The 14075-nt window shown below is 43.5% G+C and overlaps 1 protein-coding gene across 2 annotated transcripts in view; it reads right to left on the bottom strand.

Annotated features, from left to right (window-relative positions):
* kif20ba (kinesin family member 20Ba) overlaps window positions 1-14075 on the bottom strand; it is a 40395-nt gene that overhangs the window by 15700 nt on the left and 10620 nt on the right. For both annotated transcript variants that reach the window (XM_056435175.1, XM_056435174.1), the window contains 11 exons: window positions 12686-13872; window positions 11305-11443; window positions 10910-11032; window positions 10747-10789; window positions 9937-10062; window positions 9090-9223; window positions 8594-8749; window positions 8198-8374; window positions 5306-5422; window positions 4952-5059; window positions 4103-4312 (listed from right to left, as the gene is read on the bottom strand). In XM_056435175.1, the coding sequence (XP_056291150.1) occupies window positions 4103-4312; window positions 4952-5059; window positions 5306-5422; window positions 8198-8374; window positions 8594-8749; window positions 9090-9223; window positions 9937-10062; window positions 10747-10789; window positions 10910-11032; window positions 11305-11443; window positions 12686-13872 (2520 nt within the window). The remainder of the gene's footprint in view (window positions 1-4102; window positions 4313-4951; window positions 5060-5305; window positions 5423-8197; window positions 8375-8593; window positions 8750-9089; window positions 9224-9936; window positions 10063-10746; window positions 10790-10909; window positions 11033-11304; window positions 11444-12685; window positions 13873-14075) is intronic.

The following is a 14075-nucleotide window of genomic DNA, read 5'->3' as shown; positions in this document are numbered from 1 at the left end:
GACCATTTTCTCCATTAGCGAAGGCTTGTAATATCTGGCCACAGGGAGCACGGTTGACATTTAGCCTGATAGCTAAGACTGACACATTTAGCCCTGGGTTGATTGATGTGTACGGTCCCCGTTAAAAAAATAAACCGGCATTCACCTTTGCACACGGTGACGGAGTGATGCGCCGAGTGAACTGTAGCCGACCTGATTGTTCTCCGACTGGGATGCTGGGGTAATATGTTCTCGAGGGGGAGTGAGACCGAGAGAGAGTACGCGTGTGCTATCGCTGAAGGGAGTGTTTCTCATTCCAAGTGGTATTTATGATTAATGAGAGATTGTTGTGTGGCTGGTACATGCATGCGAGTGTTTTAAACAACTTTACTGTATACTTTATGAAGAGGAAAAACCTGTGGTGCAATGTTATCATAAAAAAAGTATCCTCCCCCAGGTTTGAACTACAATATTCTGTCAAAATGTAGGACATGCATTAGAAGCAAAAATATGGCCTTGAATAATGTATTACATCTTTTCTTATTTACTATATCAGACCTTTAGTTTTACAATTATATTGGTTTTCTTTCCACACTTATTGAGGTTGGCAGATAAAATATTCAGAAGAATGGAAGAAGTCATATTTCATTTTCTATACATTATCACTCATGGTAATTTCTCATGAAATGATTCAATAAAACTGAAAGCTCAAATAATTTTCTCGACTAAGTTATGATTGTTCTGTGTACGTATCTACACATTCTGTTGTGGACATTAAAGTTATGAAGAAATGCAATAGTTTTCTTTTCATTTGAAAGAAAATGTAAGCACTTTTCTCTGGACCTCATTTATATTAATATGTGAACTAAAAGAAGTGTAAATATCATTATACATCATGCATCACATGCCTTTGGAGGACAAAAAGTAAAAGAAACGACCTCCTTGCATCAGTAGGGGAAAACTAATTAACATAAGTGCAGCTGCTCTGATGCATTAAATACAAATCTAGTGCGGCGGTGTCCTGAGGACTCCTTCAGCGCGTCCACTCCGAGAGCACTTCTGCCTGTCTGCTCGTTTCCACAGAAGCACTTTGCTCTGATCTGGGATCAGTTTCACACAATGTGTGACTCAGGGTTCTTACACATGTTGACCAATGCATTTCCATGACTTTTCCATGACTTTAAACAAAATTTCCATGACCAAACTGAAATCCCGGTATACACATGAACAATTTAGAACATTTTGCATATTGAGAGCGTACGGCAGCTTATATTTTGAGCGTCTTTAAAAAAAAAAACATATCAATTATTTTAAACTCCGTGTAAATGAACATGTGATAACAAATGTCCATGACTTTTCCAAAACTTTTATGATTTACGTTTTTTTCCATGACTTTTCCAGGCCTGGAAATGACAATTTTAAAATTCCATGACTGTTCCAGGTTTTCCATGACCGTACGAATCCTGGTGACTTACAATCGGTTTTATGGGACATCCATAGCGTCGACCAGTTCATAGGATGTTACTGCATTTTTTAAAAATGGCACATGTAGGATTGGCTCGTTGACCTCGTACGAGTCGCACGTTGCGTCGTGTTAACTGTTGAATGTTCATTCTTCACAATGAGACAATAGAGTTTTTTTCCAGAATCAAAACCAAGACTTTGCGAACACTGCATTTGTACACAGTGACAACAACCCCCCTTAAATACGTTCATTTCACATGTCGGTGTGTATTATTTCAAAACCACTCCAAATGTTTTTTGATGGGAGACATGATGAGTTCGCCGTGTCCTGATGGAACGGCAACAACACCCATTACAACGGCTGTTGCTCGATTCTCAGACGTATTTCTTTACTGCCGGTGCTGGATTGATTGCAGCAGAGGGAAAGGTTGCAGAGGGACATTTTCTCCACAGAACGTGTGAAAAAATGAACCACCATTTCTGAAAATAAGTGTTTATCTCAGAGGCCCTCAGTTCCTCAGTTGTGTTCTAGTTCTCCAGGGAGGAACATTGAGTACGAATGCAGCTTGTTACAGTCAGGTGATTTCGCTGCACCATTTTCTGTATTTTTTGAGTCTGTAGGAAATGTATCCACAAAAGGGCAAAAGGCATGTTCAATCGATTCATAACTTAAACAGGGTCCATACACATGCTCACCAGTGGATTTACATGACTTTAAACTAAATTTCTGTGACCAATCTTTTTGGGAAATCTCGGTATATAAATGAAAAAAGGGACAAAATATCGTATTTAAACTAACAATGAGAATTCCAAAGCAAACAGTAAGAGACAATAGTTTGATTAAAAGAACAAACATGCATGTCTTTTCAGTTACGGTGCGTTCACTTGCAGAGCGAAAAATGTGCGAGTAGGAAAGAGCGTTTGCCGGCTTTAGATTTTGAAAGTCATTCTTTTAAAAGCATATCCATTATTTAAAACTCAACGTAAACGCACGTATGAATATAACAAACTTCAATGACTGTTCCAAAACTTTGGGAACATTTTTTCCCCCAAGACTATTCCAAGCATGGAAATAAACATTTTTTCCAGGTTTTCCATGACCGTACGAATCCTGTTAAACCTCCTTCGTGATGCAATTGCCAACTACCCCACCTCTTACTTTGGACACAACATTGTTTTACTCCAAATGAATGTGTGGCCGAGCTGCTGCTGTGAGGTTGGAACATGGATGACCTGCAACTTCTTGATGTTAAACTCAGACAAAACCGAAGTAATTGTACTCGGCCCTGAGCGCCTCAGAGATCAATTATCTGGTGATGTGGTTTCTGTAGACGGCATTGCCCTGGCATCCAACACCACTGTAAAGAATCTTGGCATTATCTTTGATCGGGACTTGTCCTTTAACTCCCACGTAAAGCAAATCTCAAGGACTGCATTCTTTCATCTACGTAATATTTCAAAAATCAGGCACATCTTGTCTCAAAAAGATGCAGAAAATTGGTTCACGTTCGTTACTTCAAGACTGGATTACTGCAACTCCTTATTATCAGGCTGCTCTAATAAATCTCTTAGGTCCCTCCAGTTGATCCAGAATGCTGCAGCTCGTATTCTCACTAAAACTAAGAAAAGAGATCACATCACTCCTGCACTAGCTGCTCTGCACTGGCTCCCCGTAAAATCAAGAATCACTTTTAAAATTCTTCTCTTAACGTACAAAGCCTTGATTGGTGATGCACCATCATATCTTAAGGAGCTTGTAGTACCATATTGCCCCACTAGAGAGCTGCGCTCACTAAATGCGGGACTACCTGTAGTTCCTAGTCTTAAAAAGTAGAATGGGAGCCAGAGCCTTTAGTTATATAGCTCCTCTTCTATGGAACCAGCTTCCACCTTCAGTCCGGGAGGCAGACACAGTCACCTCGTTTAAGAGTAGACTTAAGACCTTCCTCTTTGACAGAGCTTATAGTTAGGGCTGAATCAGGTTCACCTGGTCCAGCCCCTTGATATGCTGCTATAGGCTTATAGCTGCCGGGGGACGTTTTAGGATGCACTGAGTACCTATCTCCTCTTTTTTCTCTCCTTAGGGATGAATTTTCATCTCTCAATCACACGTTACTAACTCTGCTTTCTCCCCGGAGTCCTTTTGACTTCACGTCTCATGGGGTCATCGGACCCTATGAGACGGCATAGATCCTATCTGCCTGATGGATCATCGAGGTCTGGGCCGTGGAATTCCTGCTACTGACTACGCCACTGTCCTGTTGAGACTCCGCCCACTGTTGAGACTCCGCCCACTCCTCCTCCCCACCGCTATCTGCCTGATGGATCGTGGAGGTCTCCATTGTGGAATATGCCTACTATGAACTATTCATACACTGTCATATTCATTGAATGTATTTTAACTCTAAATCTGTCCTTCTGTACACATGACATCTATTGCACCTGTCCATCCTGGAGAGGGATCCTCCTCTGTTGCTCTCCTGAAGGTTTCTTCCCTTTTTTTCCCCCTGAAGGGTTATTTGGGAGTTTTTCCTGGTCCGATGTGAGGTTTTGGGGCAGGGATGTCTATGTGTACAGATTTTAAAGCACTCGAGACAAATTTGTAATTTGTGAAATTGGGCTATACAAATAAACTGAATTGAATTGAATTGAATCTTACCTTCTCCATCTCCCCGCTCTTCCTCTTGCGCGCCGAGCGTGTGATTTTGACGGTGACGGTGTTCTCCTCTCCCTGGCGGCGCAGAGCCATGCGGTTGGGCTGCAGAGAGCTGAAGGAGATCTCCAGCTCCGGCCGGGGGAAGCGCCTCATCCTGCCGTTCTCTGTGGAGATCTCAGAGGCGTCCAGCACGGACGGGCAGCCAGCTGAGCCCTGTGGGACCACACGGGACTTTAGATTACAAATGTAATTTCCTTGCAACTCGAGAGAATACTTTGCGCCTAGAGCTGAGAAAACAGGCTTGTCTGAGGTATCGAGGTGAGCCACCACAACAGCCAAAGTATCTGGGGCCTCGTTTGAATGTCGACTGCCCATTTATCACAGGCAACCTCTAACAAGCTTGTGTACCTGTGAGCCTTGTAAATGTAACCAAAAACACATACTGATGCCTTTGGTTCACAACAGAATAAGGAAAATGGAACTCATATTGCCTTGTGAATTATTCAGTGATTTATTATGATGTGGTCAACGGACCAAATTATACTTTTTTTTTCTGAAGTTCATTTCTGGCTGCTGCTGGTTCACTGGAGTATCTCCAAACAAAAGATTAGATAATGTGCAGACCAAAATGTGACCAGTCACTACCTCAGACCAACTTATGTCAACAATCTGACGCGTGGCTTTGAATAGGATGTTTGTTGTTTCCTATCCACTAATTTGTAATATAAAAAACAGAAACATCTCTAATTCTAAAACGTGTGTTCCACCAGCGTCTGCAAACACCCCAAATTAATGTTTTTGACTTGACCACAGACCCATCTTTTCCATACTTATATCACCTCATGAGCGTACCTGGCTGCTGACCGACGCCCTGGTGTCCTTTCTTCCTGCCGACATCCTGTTAATGGTTTCACACTGGGACTTTCCAGCCACTGCAGCAAGGTTCACATTGCTTTTAATCTGTCACAGGAAGGATAAGAAATTTAAAAAATCACATTAAATTATGATTACAAGTATAACATCCAAAACATGTTGAGACAATAAATGCATTATTTAATGCTCTTTCACCTCCATCAATATGCCAAGTGACGAAGCGATACAAAAACAAAGAAGACAGTGCCTGCAGCTAAAAGGTCTCTCATACAGATCCTCTTGAATTCACCAGACATTACTAGTCAGGGCACAGTGAACGGTTTTAAGACTGACCTGTGTGACTGTATCCTCCCATTTGGCGTTTAAGGCCTCGAGCTCTTCCTTCAGTCGTGAGATCTCGGCCTCCCTTTCAGACAGAGCAGCCTGCAGCTCTGCCCCTCCATCACCACTCTGTCACAGGAAGTTCATGGACACTGAGGATGCTTTTCAACCGACATGTTATCCAGAGCTTTAAAGAGAGTTATTTAAAAGGATTGCCGTTGGACTAGACACTACGTAATTTATGAGTATCAATCCACAACATCATTTCCGTCTCAAATTGCAACAGTACAAAAGATCGGGAGATTAAAAATATCCATGCACAGATAACATGAGCATGAGAACCTTTTCAGCAAAAATAATCTGAAGGACACATCACTACGGTAGTTATTATTTCACATTTTCTAATCATATTGTAGACAAACAAAATGAACAAATATATGTTGCTTTCCTACATAAAGCTGAGGTTGCCATTAATGGGCAATTCAGTTCTGACATTCGGTGAAAAACAAAAATAAGGCAACTGAACATTTTGAGCGAGCATGAAACCATGGAAACCTAAATAGGCGTGACCAATATCCCCAAACCAGTGAATCATATCCCCAAGCAAAAAAACAAAAACATGTTGTCAGTTTGAGTGTAACGTTTCTCCCACTGTTCTCTTCCAGTAAAATGTCATTTTATAAATAAATGTATCCAATGACCAAAAATGAGCGACAACACAGTCGGTGGAAGAACTGGAAAGATCGAGCTGCATGTGAACCAAACGATGGAATTGCTTCCGATGCACCGTGACTCTGGTTCCCAAACCTCATCTCTCCTTGGAAACATGAAAGGTATCAAAGTGTGGAAAGCATTATGATCATGGAGCAAAATACACTATTGGCACGGAATGACAGATGGCTAGCATGAACAGCAGCGACTCGAGAAATGTCTTTCAAGGCAAGAACAACATGTTTTCAAGGCAACTCTGCTGGACTTGCCTTGAAACTTCAAAAAGGTTTCCAAAGGCGTCTCAGCACGAATGTTCCCCCTTTCTCAGATGTGGACACGATGCTGGGAGAATACAGAGTTCCTGATCCAATGCAAGCAAACACAAATCCATCCGTCCATTCTCATCCGCTTAGTCCGGGGTCGGGTCGCGGGGGCAGCAGACCAGTTGGACGTGCCTGGAAAACCTCTAAAAGGGAAGCGTCCGAATCAGATGCCCGAACCACCTCAGCTGACTCCTTTCGACGCGAAGGAGGAGCGGCTCGACTCCAAGCTCCCTCCTGATGTCCGAGCTCCGTACCCGATCTCTAAGGCTGAGCCCGGCCACCCTCCAATACAATACACATCTATTTTTCATTAAACTCAATGGTCCTTTGATATGCTATAAATACTACTTCTTGTTATCCCACCTATGTATAAACCCAGTAATGAACTTTGCTGAATATATAAATAGTTCTTGCCAAAGAAGTTCAGTTTATTTATATCTCAACACAAAAACAACCAGGCGGAGAACTCCGACCTCGAGAACGGAAATGAGCTGAACTAACTTTGGGCCGAGCACAACATGCTGCACAGGACAGGACCAGATGGATGCAACGAAGATAATTAAAGATGTCGATAAGAGAATTATTAAACCTACACAAACAAGACTGTAATGTTGCACGGCGTAAGTATCGGGCATCATGATATTTATGGCAGGTATCGTATCGAAGTTCTCATTTTGGTATCGTGACAACGCGACAAGACACAGTGTCACTCTGTGGTGCCTGACAGCACCAAGCCCGTTACGATGAGACAAAACACAGTTGGGTCATCAAGAAAGAACAAAGTCAACCCTACTTCACTGCTGCGCCAGGGTTTGCATTACATTACATGTATCGGGTTTCCTTAAAAAAAAAAAATTATTATGCTACAAAAGGCGGCTGCATAAGATTTGCTGCAATTTCTCAGCCAAATAAATCTTTCAATCACAGCCAGCCTGCTCTTCACATTTCCTGTTCTGTGGTTATTCTGGGGGTGCAGTCTGGTCCCGATGAGAGCAAGACATTATGGCACTTTAAAAATCAAGCAAAAGCTCAGTCAGGACAAAATGTGAGAGAGCAAAGTGCCATGTACTGAAATGTCATCTATGTGCAACAGAGAAGTCGACAATGAGGATCCACCGATAAAATCACCTGCAATACCCCAGAGAGGAAAGAAGGAAGGAACCACTCAAACTGGCAACCCAAAGCTTAACAGGCTCCCCAAAACTGGAAGATTCTCTTCCGCCAAGTCCACCCCTCTGGTGTATCACATTACAAGAACCATTTAGTCATCACAAGCTATTCTTTAATGATTTGTATCTGATATTTTTGCTACAAACTGGACTCCAAGGATGCCCTTTTCTTGCTCCGCGAGGGTACGGTTGCTGGCCGAGAGACGCTTTACGATCTCTTTCCCTGTACAACAGCTCTCACAATGAATCCTACCTGAAGGGTAAACCCACTCTGAATGAAACGGGGCGGAACATTGTCGACGCGGTTCAAACCTTTAGGAACGTTTTTCCTCTCGCTAAACCCGATCAATGATGTCACAGGAGGTGTTTTCCCCTCGACGGAGGATGGGAACAAATTGCTCTGACATTATTGATTGGAGTGTGTAGAGATGAAGCGTACTACTGGGAGGTATCAAGTAGCGGAGAGCAGCTACTGTCATTAGTTGTTGCTACTAATCCATTGAACACTGCAGGACAGGATACACAAGTGGGATGCTATTTGACTTAAGAGATGCGAGAGACTAATATCCTTCCTCTCTTCAGCCTCATCTTGAACAGAAGCAGATCTTTATAATGTATTTGATGTTTCTCTTTAATTCTGCCAGTTCACATGTCCAGTGTGCTCCCTGGTGTGTGTGTCATTATCTTTGTGTTACACTGACCTCTTGTGGGGGCTCTGTGGCATTCTGGTGGAGCTGCTGGATGAGTTGGTCTTTCTCTGCTTGGCTGGAGAGAAGCTTCTGGAGCTGGACCTCCAATGCTGCTACCAGGGTGTCTCTCTCCTTCCTCCACTTCTCCATGATCTGCTCCTTCTCAGACAACTGGGAGGACAAGGACTCCTGACGGAGAGGGAAAATTCAAAATACACAATGTCACCCAAATCCGAATGGTTTATCCGCTGTACGGTGGCTTTTTTGATTAGCTTTTTATTGTCAGACTTGGTTCAACTGTGCTCAGTTTCATTAAGAGCTGTTTTTGTAGCTGCAGGTGGACCTCAGCTCCGCTGTGCGTTTCTACATCTAATTCTACAGCTGTTTTCAGATCATCCGTTCACCTACCAGCTGGCTCTGCTGTTGAGTGTAGCGTTCTCGGTCTTCGGCAAACTTCCTCATTTCCCGGTTCCTCTTGTCCTCCGCCTCTTTGGCTTGGCCAATCAGGAACAGCTTCTCCTCCAGCCACTTTTTGCGTTCAGTCTGGTGTTTCTCTGCACACAGCTGCACACACACACACTGGTTATTCTTTTTTATTTATTAAGAGCATGTCGGTTTAAGTCTCTGGACCACGTTTAGGTGCACAGACATGTGATCGGGGTGAGTCTGTGTTCAAAGTGTTTTCTGTTGTTGGAAGATCTGGTCTGATTTAAGTTCTGCGAGGTATAAACGCAGTAAAGGGTTTATAGAAACTGTTTTGCCAACTTTTTGGAGACTCTCCACAGACACACGTCTGTAAAATATTCTTCATCCATCACATTTTTAACGAGGATCAACTAATTACCTATAATAATAAATATGCCTAGTGGAACAACAACATTTGAAAGTGACTGCCCGGTATTACCTTCAAGCTTTCCTGGGCCCGGGCAGCTCCTTGTTTGGCCAGTTTGAGGTCATCCGACGGGCTGCCGACCTGAAGCTGTGAGCCGTTGCCACGACGATCCTGCTGCAACAACATCCCTTTCAATTTCTCCACCTCTGTAATGGTGAAAGCCAGAGAACAAGACACAACACTACATTAATAATTGCATTCAAAGAAACTAAGTACTTTTGTTATCCATGTATATAACCACTAAGCAAGTTGTCTACACTCATCAATCTCCAGTATTTTTATTGTTAGAGTGTTATAAGTAGTGAGAGACTTCTATGACTTTCATTTATATTCTCTAAATATTGCCATTTATAGTTTTTATACATGGCTGTGCCTTGGGGAGATATCGTTTTCAAAATAAATCCTCGAAGTAGTCTAGCTTTCAAATTAGAAATAGTAACCCTGCGTGGTGGAGGAGAGTCCACCAAGACCTGAGGCAGTGGATCTGCTTTTATGAGCCCACAAAGATATATTTTGGTTCTGCATTGCTTCTGCTCTCATGTATGCAGCTTCTGGTGGTGTGCTACACCTCACACTCTGCATTCTGTTGTTGACCTCAGTGACTTAACAAGTATTGACTTACTATAAACTGACTTTGGCATCCAGTTTAAATGTGTTATTGCCGTGCTCACGGTGTGCAGTCGGTTTCGTTGAATGTCTTTTATGGACATTGTGGTTTCTCTGCTGCTTTCGAGCATAAGAGGATTAGACTAAGCCCCCCGCGGGGCCAGACCCCTTCCAAAACGATAACATCCACATTCTTTTCACAACATCCGATTTCTTTTCATGTTCTTCCTTTTGATTTTTCAAAAATCCTCACCGCTCGAGAGTTCCTGGATGAGGTTTAGTTTCTCCTCCAAGACCTGCTCCATCTGGTCCTGTGTCTCTTCCTGCTCAGTCAGAGCGAGACGCATGTCGTCCAGTACCCGCTCCTTGGTTTCAAGGTCTACAAAGTAACAGGGGGGAAAAAGGGTAGAGGTTTACACGCATAATGCCATAATCAACCAAACAGACACCAGAGCAACATACCATAATAAAGGGTAGGACATTTGAATATTTTTTAGGGGGAAATTTATGCCCCCACTGACTAAAATCCAGGGGCATTTAAAAATAAATTGGGGGTTCTTTTTGAAACTTGTGAAATGACATTTAACCTTGACCAAAAATAATAAATATACTTATTTAGGCTTATGGTATATGAGCAATTGTCATAAAAATAGCAATAATAAGATTATTAAGCAGTAGTCTACAGATAGTGTTTTTAGCAAACAGAAATCAGATCAAATTTTAGTCTTATTTATTTGTGGTTATTTATTGTTATTAGATTTTTTTTAAACAACTATTAACAATTATAACTTATTTATTTGTTTTTTATAATTTAAAATTATATTTATTGATTTCTGTGTGTGTACCTGCCTAGTACAGGCAGTACAGATAGGACACACAAAACAAAGAACAAAAACCAAACGCTATTAGACTATCATAATTATTAGAGGAAATTATGGGGGCATATATAATATAATAATATTTGAAAGAGTGGCCACGGTGTTGTAAAAAGGCAGATCACGTTCCAAAAACATGACAAAATGTTTTTGCTCTTGTGAAATAAATACTAACACACATCGTTTACCTTTACAGGCCTTCTGGTCGGACTTGGTGTCAGACGCTTGTTCCTAGAAGAGGAAAGGAGATGGGGAAGGTGAAGATGGACAATCAATAAACCAGCCTGGACTATATAGGCACAACCTTCAGACATTTGGTCTGGGAAAGGGAAAAGTGGCAGATTATTTTACCACTCTGAGCTGCTGAATGGTTCGGTCCCTGTTGGCAACGTCAGACTGAAGCTGCTTCTTGGCTTTCTCCATGTCAGTCAGCTTTTGCCTCAAAAGCTTTTCCTCTTCTCTCATGCCAGAGATCTTCAGGGGAAGAAACAACACCGTATTATAGAAAACAAGTTACATAAGCCATCTGCTGTTTATGTCAGTGTCCAATTAGTATCCAGTGATCCAATGTAATTGGACTTTCATCTTTCACAATGGATCTATTGGAGTCACAGAAGCTGGTGCCTCTACAGCATTAAGTAAATGTATTTGTAAATGTATTAAAATGCCCACTATTTGGCAAATGACTAATTGCCTTTGTCTGAAAGATATTATTTTAGTTTGAAATGTAATAAAATGATGTGTACCTCCTTCTGAACCTGCTGGATTTGCTTCTTGTAGTCGGCTAGTTTCTCTCGGTGGTCTGAAGTGTCGTCCTCCTTCCTCTGAAGGTCGAGGCTGAGGCTCTTTACTCTGTCCGAGTCCTGCTTGGCGTTTTCTTTTAGTCTGGGCGAGTGAGACAAGACGACAATGAGCTGCAACCAATTCTATAAAACTAGACGGGGCGGTACATTGGGTTCAAGAGCAAATTCATTGCCCTTTAATACGGGTTGTGGATGGATGGAACAATGTCCTAATGGAGAGATGACAGGCAAGGTGATAAAGAGAACATTTATCCACAGTGACACAATAATATAGTTTAGTACAAAACCACAAAAAGTAATACAGAGACCGCTTCTCACGGGATATTGGTTTTCTCTGCCTTTCACGGGAGGATAATAAACAACTCCGGGAAAAAAAATACTCTATTATTTAGAGAGACTGCTTACAGCTTTACATTTAGATGTTTACTATATTATCCTAAAAAAATATACAGAATATAAAATAACTGTACTTGAATGTGGCAATGAAATATATCTTAGTGAAGCAAAGCGGACCAATCTTATTACTTTACTACTCAAACTGTTTCAAAGTACCATCATCTCATCAAAAGGTGTCCTACTTTACTATCCTTCATTACAGTAACATTCTCATCTCTGGGTTGGCCTCAACCACTAAAACTTAGACAAAGTTTCTATTTGTTAACCTTAAAAAGAAACAGCTGGGATTTGAGAGAAACTGAAAGCATTACCCAAATAAGAAATATTTGTAAAGTCGGGTGTGGGGGCAGAACTCCTCCAGAAATTGGTACCGTAGTTAAATGTTGGGCTTAGAAAAAGACGAGCTAGGATCAAAGAGGTCCCAGATCCATTGATGTTAGTGCAGGTCCTCCTTTAGGACTGTTGAAAATTTTTCACGCGAGTAGATCACATGCAAAGATAAGGTACAGACGCAAGTGGTTGCGATAGACGCGATCGGGCGGCGCGTTCGACGTGAATTGCGCGGCGTGAAGAATTCGCCTCAAGCTGAAATATTTAAAAGTTATGAACGGGGGAGTTAGATATTCCAACGTTTGTGGGATGTCCTCAACAAGTATAAAGCATAACTAGTGGTTAGTTCTTCCGTGGTGGATGAAGGAAATGCTAAAAGCCACGGAGATAAGCCACGCCTCCTCTTAGGCACGAACGAAGCGAGTGACGCGAAAAGCCACAAACGGTCGAGAGACTCACGAGAGTTTCGGTGTGAACGCAGCAGACGTGTTGCGTGAAAGGCTCCACGATGTCTTACAGAACAACGCGAGTCGGACCCATCCGAATTCTTGGAAAAAGGAATTTCTCGCCCGTCCATGCAAAGAGGCCGACGGGTTACCTTTCCATCTCCTCGGCTTTCTTCTCCAGCTCGGCGTCCTTCTGAGCGATGGCCTCGTGCGCCGCGGCCAGCAGCTCCCGGCGCCGCTCCACCTCCCGGCGCCGCGCCTCCTGCACCGCCTGGCTCTCCTGCTCCTCCCGCCGCTCCTGCGCCTCCCGCAGGCTCTTCTGCAGCGATGTCACCCGCGCCTCTTTAGCCAGCAGCTTCGCCTGCAGCTCCGCGGACACCTGCGCCGCCTCCGCCAGCTGCTCCTCCATCGCCCGTTTGACGGTTTCTTTGCGCGTTCGTTCAACTTCGGAAGAGGCCGGCGGAGCTCCGGCTGTGCTTTCCTCCATGGTGAACACCTTCGACCTCAGGGATGCAATCTCGGCCTGGAGATCAGAGTTCAGCTTCTTGAGCTCCTCCTCAGCAGCAGCAGCGCTTGAAGACTTCTTTGAACCCTTCAACTTAGCTTCTTCCAACTCGACCTTGAGCCGCTCTGCACTTTGCTCCCGCTCACTGAGCTTCAGCCCCAGATCGTCTAACAGTTTGCCGGAAGCTGCTTCTTGGTCACAGAGTTTGCGTTTTAACTCCTCCAGCTGCTGTCGTGACATCACTTCTTGTTGCTGGAGCTTCTCATGCAGCTCCTCCGCCAGCTTCTCTGAGGCCCGAGCTGGTTCCTCAAGTTTTGCTCTCAGCCGTTTGACTTCCTCTTCGGACGTCTGTTCTTGGCACTTGAGCTCGACGCCCAGTTCCTCCAGCGCTCGCTGCGACGTCTCTTCTTGCGCCTGCAGCTTCTTTCTTAGCTCGTCAACTTGCCGCGTTGAAGCCGCTTCCAGACGCTCCCGCTCCTCTGTGAGTTGCTGCAGCTGCTGGTTGGAGATCTGCTGACTGTGCGCCAACTGTTCTTTCGTCTGTGCGAGCCGGTGCTCCAGCTCCAGCATTCGTGTGTCCTTGCTCTCGTTCGTCTGCTTCTCCTCAGCCAGACTCTCCCTCAGCTCAGACACTTCTCGTCTCCGCTGATCATCGACAACACCAGCCGACGTTGCTGAAGCCTGCACTTCCCCTTTGAGGCTTTGAACTTCTCGCATCAGGGAGTGGATCAGGGAGGTTTTCTCTGGGATCTCCTCGGCGTGTTTGTCCAGTTGGGCCTGAGCAGTTTGCAGTTGGACCAATACTTCATCGGCTCTCTTCGTCTTGCTGGTCACCTGTGGTCGTTCCCAAAAAATATCACTTCAGTTAAGTCATCTAGCATTAAGAGCTTTTAATCAAAACACAAATAGCCACAACCTTATGGCAGGCAACACTCATAAAGCTGGTGTCAGGTCTGGACTCAAATACCAGATCTCATACATACATTCTAACAATTTAACATTAATAGAATATCTTGAGATAAGTAGCTTTGTTTCAT

Source organism: Pseudoliparis swirei, chromosome 17 (genome assembly GCF_029220125.1).
Source record: "Pseudoliparis swirei isolate HS2019 ecotype Mariana Trench chromosome 17, NWPU_hadal_v1, whole genome shotgun sequence".
Classification (NCBI taxonomy): Eukaryota; Metazoa; Chordata; class Actinopteri; order Perciformes; family Liparidae; genus Pseudoliparis; species Pseudoliparis swirei.
This window is presented reverse-complemented; position numbering and strand designations above follow the sequence as displayed.